General features: G+C 39.6%; 1 protein-coding gene across 1 annotated transcript in view; it reads right to left on the bottom strand.

The window, feature by feature from the left end:
* The window catches only part of erap1b (endoplasmic reticulum aminopeptidase 1b), a 62,486-nt gene that overhangs the window by 24,005 nt on the left and 22,681 nt on the right, over positions 1-15,800 (bottom strand). Inside the window, exons 8-12 of the mRNA XM_080189087.1 lie at positions 9,905-10,036; positions 6,730-6,861; positions 4,896-4,979; positions 1,865-2,034; positions 355-434 (exon numbers count right to left, since the gene is read on the bottom strand). Coding sequence (XP_080045213.1) covers positions 355-434; positions 1,865-2,034; positions 4,896-4,979; positions 6,730-6,861; positions 9,905-10,036 — 598 coding nt within the window. The remainder of the gene's footprint in view (positions 1-354; positions 435-1,864; positions 2,035-4,895; positions 4,980-6,729; positions 6,862-9,904; positions 10,037-15,800) is intronic.

Here is a 15,800-nt window from a genome sequence, read left to right as displayed (position 1 = left end):
TGATTCTATGTTATCAGGGAGTCAAAGATTATCAAGAAAAGGCAAAATGTGGAGTTGAAGCCACAATCAGATCAGCCATGAACTTACTGAATGGCGGAGCAGACTTGAGGGGCCTTACTGCCTACTCTGTTCCTAATTCATATATTTGTATTTTTGTACGTTAAATTGGTGGAAAAGGATCGAAAAAAAAATACACCTTTCTCATTCCTAATATTTACAGAATATTTAATGGCTCTTTTAAAGCACGAAGTGTGCATGCATCAGTGCACTGACTTATCATACTATCGGCAATATAAGATAATATTAATTGTTGAGAAGCTCAAATCTTGTTGAAATGTGATAAATGGAGTTTACCTTTTTTAGTCCTCATCAAGTGCCTCTGGATGGTTTGGGAATGGCTTGTAATGTAAGTTAGTGGAATTTGCCACAGATAACTACAAAAGAAACAAATAAAATGATTTTTTTTTCCAGGTCACATTATGTGTTTACAAAGCAATGGTGAGGACTGAAACATTTCTCAGCTGTTGTACCCAATACCAGTATTAAGCACTCCCAGATCAGCAGATATAGCTGCAGAATGAGTCAGATCACAGAAACAACTTAACCAGAGAAACATTCCTTCCCTCACTGATTTACCACTGGAACATGCTGGGGACTACCAACTTCCAATGACATTCTATTCTGTAGATCTATTAGGACTTCAGATTGCACAAACTGATTTCACACTAATCCCTGCAGCCAATTGCCCCATTGGTCTGATTTTGATTTGAATCCATACATTAAAGAGCAGCATGGTAACTCACTACAACAGAGGCTCTCAACAAATAGGCCATATTGACTTTATCAGAGGGCACAAGAAAGACAATTGGTATGAACATGATGTAAATTAAAATGGATTGAAAAAAATACACCTTTGCTCATTCCTAATATTTACAGAATATTTAATGTCTGTTTTAAAGCACGTTAAGTGTGCATGCATCAGTGCATTGGCTCATCATACTATCAGCAAGATAAGATAGTCTTAATTGTTGAGAAGCTCAAATCATGTTAAAACATGATAAATGACATTATTGCAAACCAGAGGGAAAACCTGGTTGCTACTTTTCTATATCAGAGGGGCCTCTGGGAGTGAAAATCGCTTGCAGTTGCTAGAGTTCCGATTTCATGGTATGAGGGAAGGAGTCTGTTTATGAACTTGTGAGAGTGATCCACCATAACTTTGAAATAGCAAGTGTGATCCACCGCTATAGAACAAGGGCAACACTTTGAGGACATGAATCTCTGAAACGGAAAAGTTGGAGGCAGTGGACTACCATCCAGTCTCCTGTGAATATTAAACTAATATCAGCCTATTCCGTTACTTTACAGCTTTGTGCACATCTCAAAACAGACAGTCAAATAATAAACTTTACTTCCCGCATCAATCTTTCTGGGTGAGCTGGGTGTGATTGTCAATTTACAGCTAAACTATGGAAAGTTTTGAGCTGTGATTTCATGTTCATTGGGAGATGAAGTAAGATCGATCACATTCATTTTACATAGGTGTTCTTTTTAAACGAACGTAAAGAGAAAACAGAAAGAGGAAACCTTTGTTACATCTGCCTGGATTTGATTCAAACACAAGAGCCAAGCTGAAAATGAATGTGTTAAACTACACCACTGTGCAGAACTTTTGTACGAATGTTTATTATGGTTTTAACATTTGACAATAAAGTTCAGTTTTTGCTTCAAATGTAATGCTGTCCAGATCCAAAGGATTCTTGTAGTCAAATCATCTGCAGTCAACAAGTTTTTATGTACAAAGGGACAAGCGAAAGATCTGTTGCAAGAATGGGTAAATTTAAAAGATACTTAGAATTATTACCTTGAAGATTCTGAATTTGAATCTTGGAAATGAGAACCTTTTTGATAACGCTCCTGTTGTAATAGTACTTGTCTTCCTTTCATTGTAACGGTAACCAGTGGGAATCCCTTCTGAAGTGTCCAGGTGTTCATCATTGCTTTTACGTCAAGGACATCTTCCATAAACCACTGCTGCAAAATGGAGATAAGAACACTACACTGAAATGCTTTATACAGTGTCAATTATTTATGACTAAAATTGTCATTTCCCGTTTCTTGGTTACGATTGAATCTCACAATACATTACATACTATACTGCCACCTTTCATATTCCCTAGGTACTGCATATAAAAAGTTTCATAAAACTCCATTTAATTCAAATTATTTGATAACTCATTCTTTTGTACTAAACTCCTACATTATCTTATTTATATTGTTTAATTCAAATTATTTGGAGTGTGTAATTGTGCTTTCTCATGTGCCTTTGTTCAGTTTTCTTGTTCCTTTCCTACTTTTTTCAGCAACATCAGTCAGTGCTTCCAATAAAGTGTTCTCAGGCATTACTGATCTTCCTTTTTTGTTTACTTGCACTGCCATTTTGTCCTGTTATACGGAATAAACAATCTTGAATTGTATGGTATTGGAAAGGAGTGTATGCATTTCTAGAAATAATATTTGGTAATGTCTTCATAATTAATTAGAGAATTATTTTGAGGGCATTGTCTAGTTAAAGTTGGGTAGTAAAAGCACAAAATGATCATGGAGATGAATCCTGAAAGGGGTGCTTCACTGATTGCACTGAGCATTTGTGCACTGATCCAATTTTTTTGTGTGTTTTATTGCAGCAATTTCATCAAAATGTTATTGTATATTTGTACAGTGCATTGTTAGCACTCCTGCCTCACCTCCTGACTTCAGATCTTTTGTCCATATTTGGACCAAGGTTGAGGTGAGGTCAGGAGCCTAGTGATCTTAGCAGGACCCAAACTGAGCATCAATGAACACAAGACTATAAAAACTAGGAGCAGGAGTAGGTGATTTATCCTACAGTACAGTAGTAGCAACACTTCACTATTTTTATATTCTATTCCTTTAGCAATAAAAGCCAAGATTCCAATTGCTTTCTATTTTAACTGCTGTTCCTGCATATTAGATTTTTGCGATTCATGCACAAAGACATCCACATCCCTCTGCACTGAAGCACTCCGAAGTATATGTCAAATTTTGCCCTATCCATTTAACCTATCCATGTCCATTTTTAAATTTCTTATTTCACTATCTCAACTTACTATCCCACTTATTTTAGAGTCATCTGCAAATTTGGCTACAGTACCTACAATACTTGCATCCAAGTCATTAATATAGATTGTAAATAATTTGGACTCAAGGACCAAACCCCATGGCACCACACTAGTTATATCTTCCCAACCAGAAGCAAGTTGTGTAAATGCTACTTGATCACACTTTTGATGACGCTCTTTCATTATGTTGCTAATGATTACTGACGGGCAGTAACTGGCCAAATGCGTTCAATCTGCTTTTTGTGGGTAGGACATGCCTGGACCATTTCCAAATTCTTCTTCTTTCATGGATAGGGCAGCATTTGTTGCTGTTCCCTAATTACCCTTGAGAAGGTGGCAATAAGCCACCTTCTTGAACTGCAGTCGGACAGATGCCATTGTTGTAGTTGTACTGGAACAGCTTAGCTAGGGTTGTACTTAGTTTGGAAGTGAAGTCTCCAATACTATTCTTGGACTTTTGTCAGGGCTCATAGCTTTGCCTTCAGCCATTTCTTGATATCACCTGGAGTGAATTAAACTGACTGAAAACTGACATCTCTGAAGCTGGTAACCTCTCTACCGAAGACTGTTGCAAATCATTCAATCTTGCTGTTTGCATTGAGGTGTTGGGCACCCCCATCATTGCGGATGTTGTGCAGCCTCCTCCTTTGTTAGTTGCTTAATTGTCCACCACCTACAGAACTGGATTTAGCAAAACTAAAGAACTTTGATCTGACCCGTTGACTGTTTATGCCTTCTACCGATTGGTGTGCTGTGTTGTAACTTCACCAGGTTGACACGTCATTTTTAGGTTTGCTTTGCGCTAGTCTTGGTATGCTCTTCTGCATTCCCTAACAAACCAGGGTTGATTTGCTGGCTTTCTGGGAATGGTAGAGTCAGGATTTGCCGTGCCATGAGGTTATAGATTGTGGTTGAATACGATTCTGTTGCTGCTGATGGCCCACAGCACCTTAAAGATGCTTAGTCTTGAGTTGCTAGATCTGCTGTTAATCAATCCCATGCAGTACTATGGTAGTGCCACACAACATGATGGTGGGCATCCTTGGTAAGATGATGTGATTCTGACTTCACAAGGACTGTGTGACAGTCACTCCTAACAATACTAGGCCTGATGCCAGATGCTTTGCCCAATTTCATTCATTTCACCTTTACTGTGGTGGTTTAGTACTGTGCAGCTTGCTAGACCACTTCAGAGACCAGTTCAGAATAAACCAGGTCAGGTAGGGATGGCAAATTTCCTTCTCCTAAAGGACATTTGTAAACCAAATGGGTTTTTACGACAATATGATAGTTTTAAAGTCACCATTACTGAGGAAGCCTTTTTAAAACTCCAGATTAATTAACTAATTAAATTTAAATTCCATCAGCTGCCCTGTGAGGATTTGAACCTACAAACCCAGAGCATTAGTCTGAGCCTCCAGGTTAAAGATATTTCCGTGCTATCTTTGTTGAATGGTAAAAAGGTAAAACTGTCCGGATTACTTTTGGTGATAGATTGGCTTTTATTCAGAAAAATGTGCAAATATACTCTAACAAACTGGAGAAAACAAATTAATTTGGAAGTAGAGAGGTGCAAAAAATAAAGTACATCAGGGAGTACACAGAACATAATTTTTAGAAATAATAATTGAAATATATTTTGCAGGCAGACATAAAACTCAGACTTTTCAGCAACCAATTATATTTCAAACTTCAATTTCCTGAAATAATTTGTAAATAACACCAACAATTTAAAAAAAAATGTCATCTTACAGAACCAGGAGGCAGCTCTGACTTTTTTAAGCAAAACTGTTGTTCACTTAGTCTGTTTCCATGTGTATTATCTGACGGACAAATCTAGAAAAATAAACAATGTGTTGTACTTTTAGTCAATTTTTAAATGTGGAATTATTTAAATTATAAGAAAATTAAACAACTGTAAATATAAGATTGCCCTTCTGCAAGGATTATTGTAAGATGGCACAACTCTGCTGCCTGTAATTCACATCAATTTCCCACTGTCCATTCCGTTTGCTCACTCACTGATCTGCATTGGTTCCTAAGCAGCCAGTGCCTCAATTTTCAAATTCTCATCCATGGTTTTAAATCCTTCCACGGCCTTGCCCTTCCCTATCACTGTCAGCTCCCCCAGCCTTACAGTCCTCGGAGAACCCTATGCTTCATCAACTCTGACATCTTATGCATGGCCCACATACTTTGTCAGCATCACTGGTAACTATGCTTTTAGCCACATAGGCCCTAACCTCTCTAAATTTCTCTGCATTTCTCTCACCTTGTCCTTCTTTAAGGCATTGCTTAAAAAATGGAGCTGTTTGACCAAGGTTTTAATCACCTGCTTAATCACCTTCTATAGATCAAGAACTCTATAGATCTATATTGATCTATAGATCAATAGAATCTCTCTATTGTGGACTCTATTTGACTTCATATCGTGAGGACTACATTGGCAAAATTACTCACTGAACTTTAAAAGTCCAAATAATTCATCCATGTAATCTTGACACTTCCCTCTCTATAGTTATTGATAAAGTCAATCATTGAATATTTAACTAGCTCTTGCTTAAAAGAAACAAACATGACCCCACCATCTCAGTTAAACTAGTTCCCAGCACTGCCAATTGGAGGCTCCTCCTCAAAGGTCTGAAACCACACACCCATTGCCAGACCTGCTGGTTGTATTCACCATTTTCTGTTTTTATTTAACCTTTTCTGTCTTACTCTTTGGTAGCTAAGGTTCTGTATAAAAAAGCCTGGTGCACAACACAAAGCATTTTTCATGAGGAGCTGACACCAGACCAATTATGTCTCTTAAAGATGAAAACTAATAAAGGAAATAGAAAAATTCCCGCTGATCAATGAGGATGGGGTGCTTTAACACATAATATTATCCCTTCTGTAATTTAAATAAAGCTACCTTTTTAAAAAAATAATTTTTAATCTGCTTCAAGCTGCAGTTTAACTGATATAAAAGTCCTTAATGTAATTTTCTACTGGGAACTTAGATTTCCTTTCATCTATCTTGATATAACCAACTAATTTTTCTTTCATCTATCTTGGGGTCACTAACTTGGATAAACATAAAAGCAAATTTAATTAACTTGCCCATAAATTGCCAACACTTCAAATTTTCAGTTGTAACCTTCCTATTCAGAAGGTACCAAGCAGAGAATCTAACTGTTTCCCCACAGAAGGTAAAAAAATCAGAGGTCAAAACATGACAGAGCCATGCAGCTAATAACATTGATATAGCCACTGGGTAACAGTGACTGGTGTATGGAATAAAATAAGCCAAAAAGGCACATCAAAGATGACTAATAATTTGTGGGGTAATTACTACATACTGTTCAAAAACATTTTGCAATGTATTTGGTGATTTACACCAGTTTATCGCTCCATTACAATAATTCCATCCATTAATATCCTTGACCAAAGAGATGTGGCATTTGGGAATAATCATGATTGCCCTCAATAATTCTGCTTAAAGGGTTCAAAGAAGGAGAATGGCATAAAACAGTTGATATGAATTATCACCAACCAGGAGTCTATTAACAAAAATGATTTTACACATTGGAATATTTGAGCTTACATTCGTCAGACTGTCCCACAAATCCTCATTTTTTGCATTTCCATAGCTATATTGCCGTAGGTAGTTAATAATGCCAGCTTTAAAAACATCTTCTGTCAGGTAGTCCATCAGCATGTTCAAAATGCAAGCTCCCTGCAATTCAGACCAATCAAACATTGTAACATTAAATCTCTTACATTACAACATTGCTGCATTGTCAAAGACAGTCAATTAATCTTACACGCTGTATTTATTGCAAACATATTAATGTCAAGTTGTGGCGTTAGCAATGTCATCGAGTCCCATTAATTCCTGATCATCATGGAAATCACCAAGTTTAATGGTTCTATCACAAATCAAATTTTTGCAAATAAGGCAAAACACTTGGTTAAGAAAGTGCTGTGAAAATTTTATCAGAGTCATAATAGTTTTTCATTAGACAGACTAAAACTAGCACATATTTAATCAAGATTGTTATTCGTGTTGTATTTTTTCACAGAAGGCAATAATTTAAAGTTGATTGTAGATAATAATACTTCTTCCCTACATGAGTATATTTATCATACCCCGGTGAGCCTGAAAAGACAAGAGAACAGAATGTAGCCAAATAGGCCATCTAAAATGGCGTTTTGTAAAGCACTCTGGGATAACTGGGCAAGAAACTAAGCCGACAGGCTGCAGTTTAAAGACAGACAAACAGGCTGCAACCCTGATGAGTGAATACACAGGATATGGGCCATCTCCAGGATGAAAGAGAGTTTCTGGTCACACTGGGTTGTGTGCCAGACGTAAAGGCACCGTGAATCCTTATTTAGGAGGAAGGTATGTGACCTACGTGCCTCCAACACCTACAGGCATGGCCACTGGGGACACACCCTGAGATCGGTGTGGTAGCACCTGATTGGACTCTTATCGATCAGGGTGATCAAGTCCTGATCGATTGATTGGCAATGGCCAAAAAAAGGGCGTGAAACCAAACGGGATATAAAGGATGCTGCACAACCAGGAATCTCTCTCTGACCCCACGAACAAGCTACAACGACGGAGAGCCACCACACCTGAGAAGGGAGGAAAGAAAGAAGATCAGAGCCAGGGTACCACACCAGACTAAAGGACCAGACTACGCAGACAACTACCAAGACCAGTGCAGAGATAAAGGCCAATATCTGTTTGGGGACTTGTCAGTCACACACAGTTAAGTCAAGGTCTTGTATTGTACTTGAATTCTAGTATTTTCTGTAAGTGAACTTATTGTTGGTCGGGTGGGTGATTATTGATTGTGTGGGTTTAAATAAATATTGTTTGTACTAATAAGACAGCTACTCAAAGTTATTTGTCCACCGTATAAGGGTTAAAACAGACTGATTTTTACAACAGAATGTACTTGTCACATTCTCATTCATACTTACTTTAACACAATCTACACAGCCAATTACTAACCCATGTCACAAACTTAATTGCATTCATTCTCAATTTTGTTAATAATTTGTGCAGAACCTTATCAAACATCTTCTGGAAGTACATATAGACAGCACCTATAGACATTCCCCTATCCACCTTACTATTCCCTATCCAGCCATATAAATACGCCAGCTACAACAGCAGACCAGAGGCCAGGTGAGTAACTCAACCTCCTCGAATTTGAATACCTCACCTCTGGCTTGGATTTTTGCCTAGTCTGGGTGACTCTGAAGTATTTTCAAAATGGTGGACAGATCCCAATTTCGGGATTCCCAATTCCATTCCCAGGCTGTCCAATATTCAGGAGTGCTTTTTAAGGGTATGGGCTTGTTCAGGTCATAGGTCCACAACAAGCACTCCCAAACTGGCCAGCTCCATTGCACAGATAGATATGAGCTATTCCTCTGCAATGTTCATGTAGTCAGGCCAGATCTTCAATGAATTGTGGTTCATGGCCCCCAAAAGGTGCTGTGATTCATAGTCTGCATGAGGGGACCTTTTAAAACGTTACTTCAAAGGGTACTTCTCATGCCCCCGTGCCTCTCTATGGCTTCTCATGCCCACTATGCCAAGCTATGCCCTTCAACCTACCCCTCCCTGGTCCCTCATATGCATGCCAAGCTATGGAGCTCCTTATCCACTGATCACTATACACTGCATTGAACCAAATGTACAATGACAATAGCATGTGTAAAAATAGCTTTAAAATAATCATTAATTCAATATTTTCTACTATGTCAAAAAAGTATTTTCAATACCGACCAATAAAACTGTCAATAATTCAGATCTTTTGAAGTTTCATAGAAACTGGAAGCACTTAAATACTCTTTATCTTGTGCAATAAACGTGAAATTAACAGCAGAGAATGGAGAGTCAAAACTCTTAATCAAGCAATATTTTCCCCGCAGCTCAAATGTTTCAAAGAGTAATGGATGTCTGGGCTCTCTGTCAAGCATACATAATAAGTGTCAGCTGAGAGTCCTGAAATCCATTATTCTGACCAATTACTGATGAGCATAGCCTGGTGCAAGGGGAAGATGTAACATGGATAGGGTATAGGGAGTGTGTTTAAAGTTTATTTATTGTCACAAGTAGGCTTACATTAACACTGCAATGAAGTTACTGTAAAAATCCCTTAAATCACCACACTCTGGTGCCTGTTCAGGTACACAGAGGGAGAATTTAGCATGGCCAATGCACCTAACCAGCATGTCTTTCGGACTGTGGGAGGAAACAGAAGCACCCAGAGGAAAACCATGCAGACATGGGGAGAACATGCAGACTCTGCACTGACAGTGACCCAAGCCAGAAATCGAGTCCCTGGTGCTGTGAGACAGCAGTGCTAACCATTGTGCCACCAGGCTGCCCACAGGGTGTGACGGCGACACGGTGTCAGGGATGAGTGCAGAAGGATGTTTGCATTTTATTTTAACAGGGATGAACTCCCACAGTAACAATGCAGAAGTTAAATTGCTGGCCTGAGCACAGGATAGCATGTGCTTGCCTCTGACGTCTTTCCCAGGTACGCTGGCTCGAATGCAGCCTGCATCCACCCTGGCAATTAAGATCTCGCCTTCACAGGCACTTTCTTCCAATAAGGGCAGGCCTGCCCCAAATTCTCTCAATTACCATTATCCACCTTGGTGATGAAAATCCAGGCCAATGACATTCTTTTGCTTCTCTGAAGTTGCAATTTGTTTAAAAGCAGCCATTAGTTAATTTCCCATCTACTTACCTTCTCATAGGAGACATCGTCAAACATTTCCTGGATCTCTGCAGGGTTTTCCACTGGAGTCGACACTGGATGTGAAGAATTGAAGGCATCTACTTCCATTGCACTGAAACATTTATCCAGGAAGAATTCTCTCTATGAGCAAGAAAAGGGTTTAAACTTTACTTGTTGAATTTCACATTCATACTTTACACTTGACTTTTCTGAGACTATGCTGATGATAATGAATCTGTGATTTAAACAAAACTGAACAACTGTCTGATAGTCAGTGCCGCAGAAGTGGAACAGAGTTAGGCTTGGATCCCAATATTCTTACAGTTCTCTTTCTCGGGTATTTGTACAAATCATTAGTATTTCCTCATTGGGAGAAAGAAGATCAGAGGACAAGTGGCACTTGTCTGACCCCTATTGCCTCTTTACTGCCACTTACAGGAATCAGTGACAGAGGTGTGCAAGAAGGCCAGACATTCATCCTCTTCCCTATGGAAGTATCAAACTAAGAGGATGAAGAAGAGACCAAGACTTTAATGTAATAACTTTGTCTGGCTAATTTTGGTTTAGTGATTATCACAATAGATAAGCAGTTTAAGAAGAAGTGTGGTTCTAGATTTTTTTTTATTCTTAACGGATATAATGTTGCACATTTTGATATTTACAGGATTCAGTGAAAAATAATGTAAGTTTAAATAACATTGGGTTAGTGGTTAACTCATGTATCACTGGTAGTCAGCACAAAGCATTTTAGGATATGTGTGGCAATGCAGAGGGACAGTAAATAAGCTTGATGAATTGTAGGCACAAGTTACTGCAAGATCCCATGATAGACGATCAATAACACAGCCCTGGCTTAAAAAGATCGAGGATTAAGAACAAGAACCAGAAGTGATATGAGGAAAAAATTGCTTATGGAGTGAGACATAATGATCTGGAATGCACATCCTGGAAAGCGAAAAGTGGTGGAAGCAGATTCAATAGTAACTTGCAAAAAAAATTGAATAAATATAACATGATGAAAAAAAACCAGGCTATTGAGGGAAGGATGATGGAGGTGTGCAAAGTTATGATAGGTTTAGATAAGGTATGATGTGGAGATGCTGGCATTAGACTGGGGTGAGCTCAGTAAGAAGTCTCACAACACCAGGTTAACCTGATGGACTTTAACCTGGTGTTGTGAAACTTCTTACTTAGGTAAGGTAGACAGCAGAAATCTCTTCCTATTAACTAATGGTAGAAGGTCTACGTTTTTGGCAAGAGATGCAGTGGAATGGGAGGATGCAAGTGGCAATGACCCAGAACTCATGCCCATGAGGGTGGTTGAAATGCAAACCATCAACCTTTTCAAAAGGAAACATGATGGAGACTTGAAGGAAGTAAACTCACAGGACCACATGGAACAGGCAGGGGTGATGGGGCAGACTGGATTGCTCTGCAAGGCGTCGACAATCGACCCAATGAATCCTGCCATGGCAGATGGTGGAATTTGAATTCAATAAAAATAATATCAGGAATTAAGAATCTATTGATGACCATGAAACCATGGTCAATTTTCAGAAAAATCCATCTGAGTCACTAATGTCCTTTCGATAAGTAAATCTGCTGTCCTTACCTGGTCTGGCCTGCAAGTGACTCCAGATCCATAGCAATGTGGTTGACTCTCAACTGCCCTTGGACAAGTAGGTATGTGCAATAAATGCTGGCCAGCCTGTAACACCCAGGTCCTATGAATGAATTTTAAAAAAAGATGGCCTCCTACTGTTCAGTAAATGACTTTATGACCAGGATTTTCCAATCCTCCCATGGTGGGAATCATCGCAGTCAAAATGGAAAATGTGATGGATCAGCCAAAGGTCCATTGACTTGGGCCAGGAATTTTCCATCTCACAACAGATTGGACTGGAAAATTGCAGCTTCAGAGTCTATAATTCCCTACAATGATACTATTTTTTGATAACTGAAACCAAAGGCATGACGAAGGAGTGACGATATAGATGGAAATAAATGGACTATGATACATTCAAAATAATGTAAAATAAATGACCTGGTTTCTACCAGTTGCAGTTAGATTGTGGTTAGCACAAAACAGAGTCATTTTTAATTCACTGCTCATGTTTGGTTCCATTGGTCAAAACATTGAATACAGGAGTTGGGATGTCTTGTTGAAGTTGTACAAGACATTGGTAAGGCCACACTTGGAATACTGTACTGGTCACCCTATTATAGAAAGGATATTATTAAACTAGAAAGAGTGCTAAATAGATTTACTAGAATGTCCCCAGGACTTGATGGTTTGAGTTATAAGGCGAGGTTGGATAGACAAGCACTTTTTCCTATGGGAGCATAGGAGACTTAGCAGTGATCGCATAGAAGTCTATACCATAATAAGGAATTTAGATCAGCTAGATAGTCAATATCTTTCCCCAAAGGTAGGGGAGTCTAAAACTGGAGGGCATAGGTTTGAGGTGAGAGGAGAGAGATCAAAAGGGTCCAGAGGGGCAATTTTGTTTACACAGAGGGTGTTTAGTGTCTGTAACAAACTGCCAGAGGCAGTAGAGGAGGTGGGTATAATTTTGTCTTTTTAAAAAGCACTTAGACAGTTACATGGGTAAGATGGGTATAGAGGGATATAGGCCAAAATGTGGGCAATTGGGACTAGCTTAGTGGTTAAAAAAAAGGGGTGGCAAGGATCAGTTGGGCCGAAGGGCCTGTTTCCATGCTGTAAACCTCTATGTGTCTGTGTACATTTATTCACAACATCTGCAATATCATCGGGAGGCTTCACAATGCTCCTCATGGATCTGTTTCACTGAAAACCTCAATGTGTTATCTGCCCAAAACATGCAATAAAACACAAAGGGTACCAGAGTGATTACAAAACAGTAGACTGATCAAAGGATTAGCTTATAGCTTATAACAATTGTTTAGACCTTTTGAACAGAAAACAGGTCAGTAATCATTCCTTGTTATCTGCCACTGTATTCATAACAAACTTTACACTATTCATGTATTCATAATACATTTACATCCTGTAATCTTTTTATTTACAGTTTTTGTTCAGTGTGGGCACTAACTGTCGGTGTGCTCCAAAGCTCAATGTCATTATATTTGTCCAAGGTTTATAATCATGATGTTAAAATGGCACCAGGATTTGCTGACCAGTTTGTTTTCAGCCAGATAGATCTCTGGAAGATCCCATTCTTTTTTTTATTCATTCGTGGCACATGGGCGTCACTGGCTGGCCAGCATTTATTGCCATCCCAAGTTGCCCTCAAGAAGGTTATGGTGAGCTGTGTTGACTCACAATGCCATTAGGGAGGGGTTCTAGGATTTTGACCCAGCAACTGCAAAGGAACAGTGATATATTTCCACATCAGGAATGGTGAATGGCTTGGAGGGGAACTTGCAGGTGATGGTGTTCCCAGAAATTTCAAAGATAAATCAGAATCCCTACAGTGCAGAATAAGGCCATTAGGCCCATCGAGTCTGGACCGACAACAATCCCACGCAGGCCCTATTCCCGTAACTCCACATATTTACATGGCTGGTCCCCCTCACACTAAGGAGCTATTTAGCATAGCCAATCAACCTAACTCACACGTCTTTGGAGTATGTAGGAAATCGGAGCAACTGGAGGAAACCCACGCAGGCATGAGGAGAGTGTGCAAACTCCATACAGTCACCCAAGGCCAGAATTGAATCCAGGTCCCTGGCGCTGTGTGGCACCAGTGCTAACCACTGTGCTTCCCCAGAAGTTATCCACTGTCCTTGTCTTTCTAGATGGAAGCAGTCATGGGTTTGGAAGGAAGTCTAAGGAGCTTTGGTGAAATCCTGAAGCAATGGGTGACCAATATATGTAACTGACTGTACAAAACAAAAACACAAAGGATAGGAACTGGATGAGGTCATATTGCCCCTCCAGTCAATATGAACATGGCCAATCCTGGGCTTCAACTCCCCTTCCCTGCCTGCTGTCCATATCCCTTGGATTCCCAAAGAAATCAAAACTGTGTCTATCCCAATCTTAAATACAGTCAACAATGGAGCATCCACAAATCTTGGGGGCAGAGAATTCCAATGATTCACCAGCTTTTGAGGGAAGAAATTTCTCCTCATCTCAGTCCTAAATGATTGATCCCTTATCCCAAATCTGTGTCCCCTGGTTTTAAATTCTCCAACCACTGGAAGCAACCTCTTAGTGTCTCTGCTGTTAAGCCCCAGTCAATCTTTAATGGTGTATTCAATGGGAGATGCCTATCTGAATGGATTTTCATTCTTTGTTTCAAAGCATTTTTTCATACATTAATTATATCAAAATTGGTCCAGCTTTGGGTTGGTAACTCCTGCAAATGTTAAGGTATGCTATTTGATAGACCATGGAATAGATCAAATTAATCCCTCATGAATTTTTTTTAACAAAGATTCTACAAAAACACTTTTATGGGAAATCAAAGTTCAAAAATTATAGAGTAACAAAAAAATGTTCCATCAGTGCAACAGATAGAACAATATTCAAGTACTTTGGAAATTAGGTATACTGCATGTGATCAGGCTGTACAATCCAGAAGAGTTGAGGCAGCAAGTGGCACAGTGGTTAGCAGTGTTGCCTCACAGCACCAGGGACCCAGGTTCAATTCCTCGTTTGAGTCACTGCCTATGTGGAGTCTGCACATTCTCCTCCGTCCCTGAGGTTTGTGGATGCTCCATTGTTGATTATATTTAAGGTTGGGATGGACAGAGTTTTGATTTCTTTGGAAATCCAAGGGGTATGAGGAACAGGCAGGAAAGTGGAGTTGAAGCCCAGGATCAGCCATGATCATATTGACTGGAGGGGCAATATGATCTCATCCAGTTCCTATCCTTTGCGTTTTTGTTTTATACAGTCAGTAACATATATTGGTCACCCATTGCTTCAGAATTTCACCAAAGATCCGTAGACTTCCTTCCAAACCCACAACTGCTTCCAACGAGAGAGAAAAGGACAGATAACTGCTGGGGTAGCACAGTGGTTAGCACTGCTGCCACACAGCGCCAAGAACCTAACCTTGGATGACTGTTTGTGTGGAATTTGCACATTTTCCTCATATCTGTGTGCGTTTGCTCCAGCTTCCTCTCACTGTCCAAAGGTGTTCTGGTTAGGTACATTGGCCATGCTAAATTCTCCCTCAGTATACCCGAACAGGTGCTAGAGTGTGGCGACTAGGGAGTTTTCTCAGCAATTTCATTGCAGTGTGAGTGTAAGCCTACTTGCAACTAATAAATAAACTTTTAACTTTAAGTTTGTTATTGAAAGAAGTTCATTTTTTAAATACAATCTTCAATTGTTCAAAAAAAATTCAAAGGATCAATTATTTATACTGGGAGAAAGTGGACACAAAAATAGTAACAAGAACATCCCAACAGGAAGTCACAGTTGTGCAGACCTATGCATGAAATAAAGGGTTAGAAATGTGGGTCAACATCCTGAAACTCCCTCCTCAACAGCACTGTGGTTGTGTTCACACCACATAGACTGCAGACGTTCAAGGCAGCAGCTCACCACAACCTTCTCAAGGGCAATTAGGGATGGTAATAAATGCTGGCCTAGCCAGCAAAGTCCACATTCTATAAATGAATTTATAAAATAAATTGGTTAGCCCAACTCATTTGGATGCGTGGACTGCAATTTGTGATCTGTAGTGGGCAACATACTGACTTTGTGTATCAATATCATGTGAAGAATTGTGGCATTTGTTTATGCAGCCCTTGCACTGCTGTTTGCTCCTAAACGTTGCCTGTGGGCTCTGTGCACAACAGCAGAGGGTTGGATGTCTGAGTCTCTCACACCTACACATGTTGCCGCCCCACACCCTCCTCTCAGTACTTCCAGTTATTCAGCTTATGAGGCAAATCACCCAAACACGGT

Source organism: Carcharhinus amblyrhynchos, chromosome 5, assembly GCF_965287045.1.
Source record: "Carcharhinus amblyrhynchos chromosome 5, sCarAmb.v2.hapA, whole genome shotgun sequence".
In the NCBI taxonomy this organism is placed as follows: Eukaryota; Metazoa; Chordata; class Chondrichthyes; order Carcharhiniformes; family Carcharhinidae; genus Carcharhinus; species Carcharhinus amblyrhynchos.
This window is presented reverse-complemented; position numbering and strand designations above follow the sequence as displayed.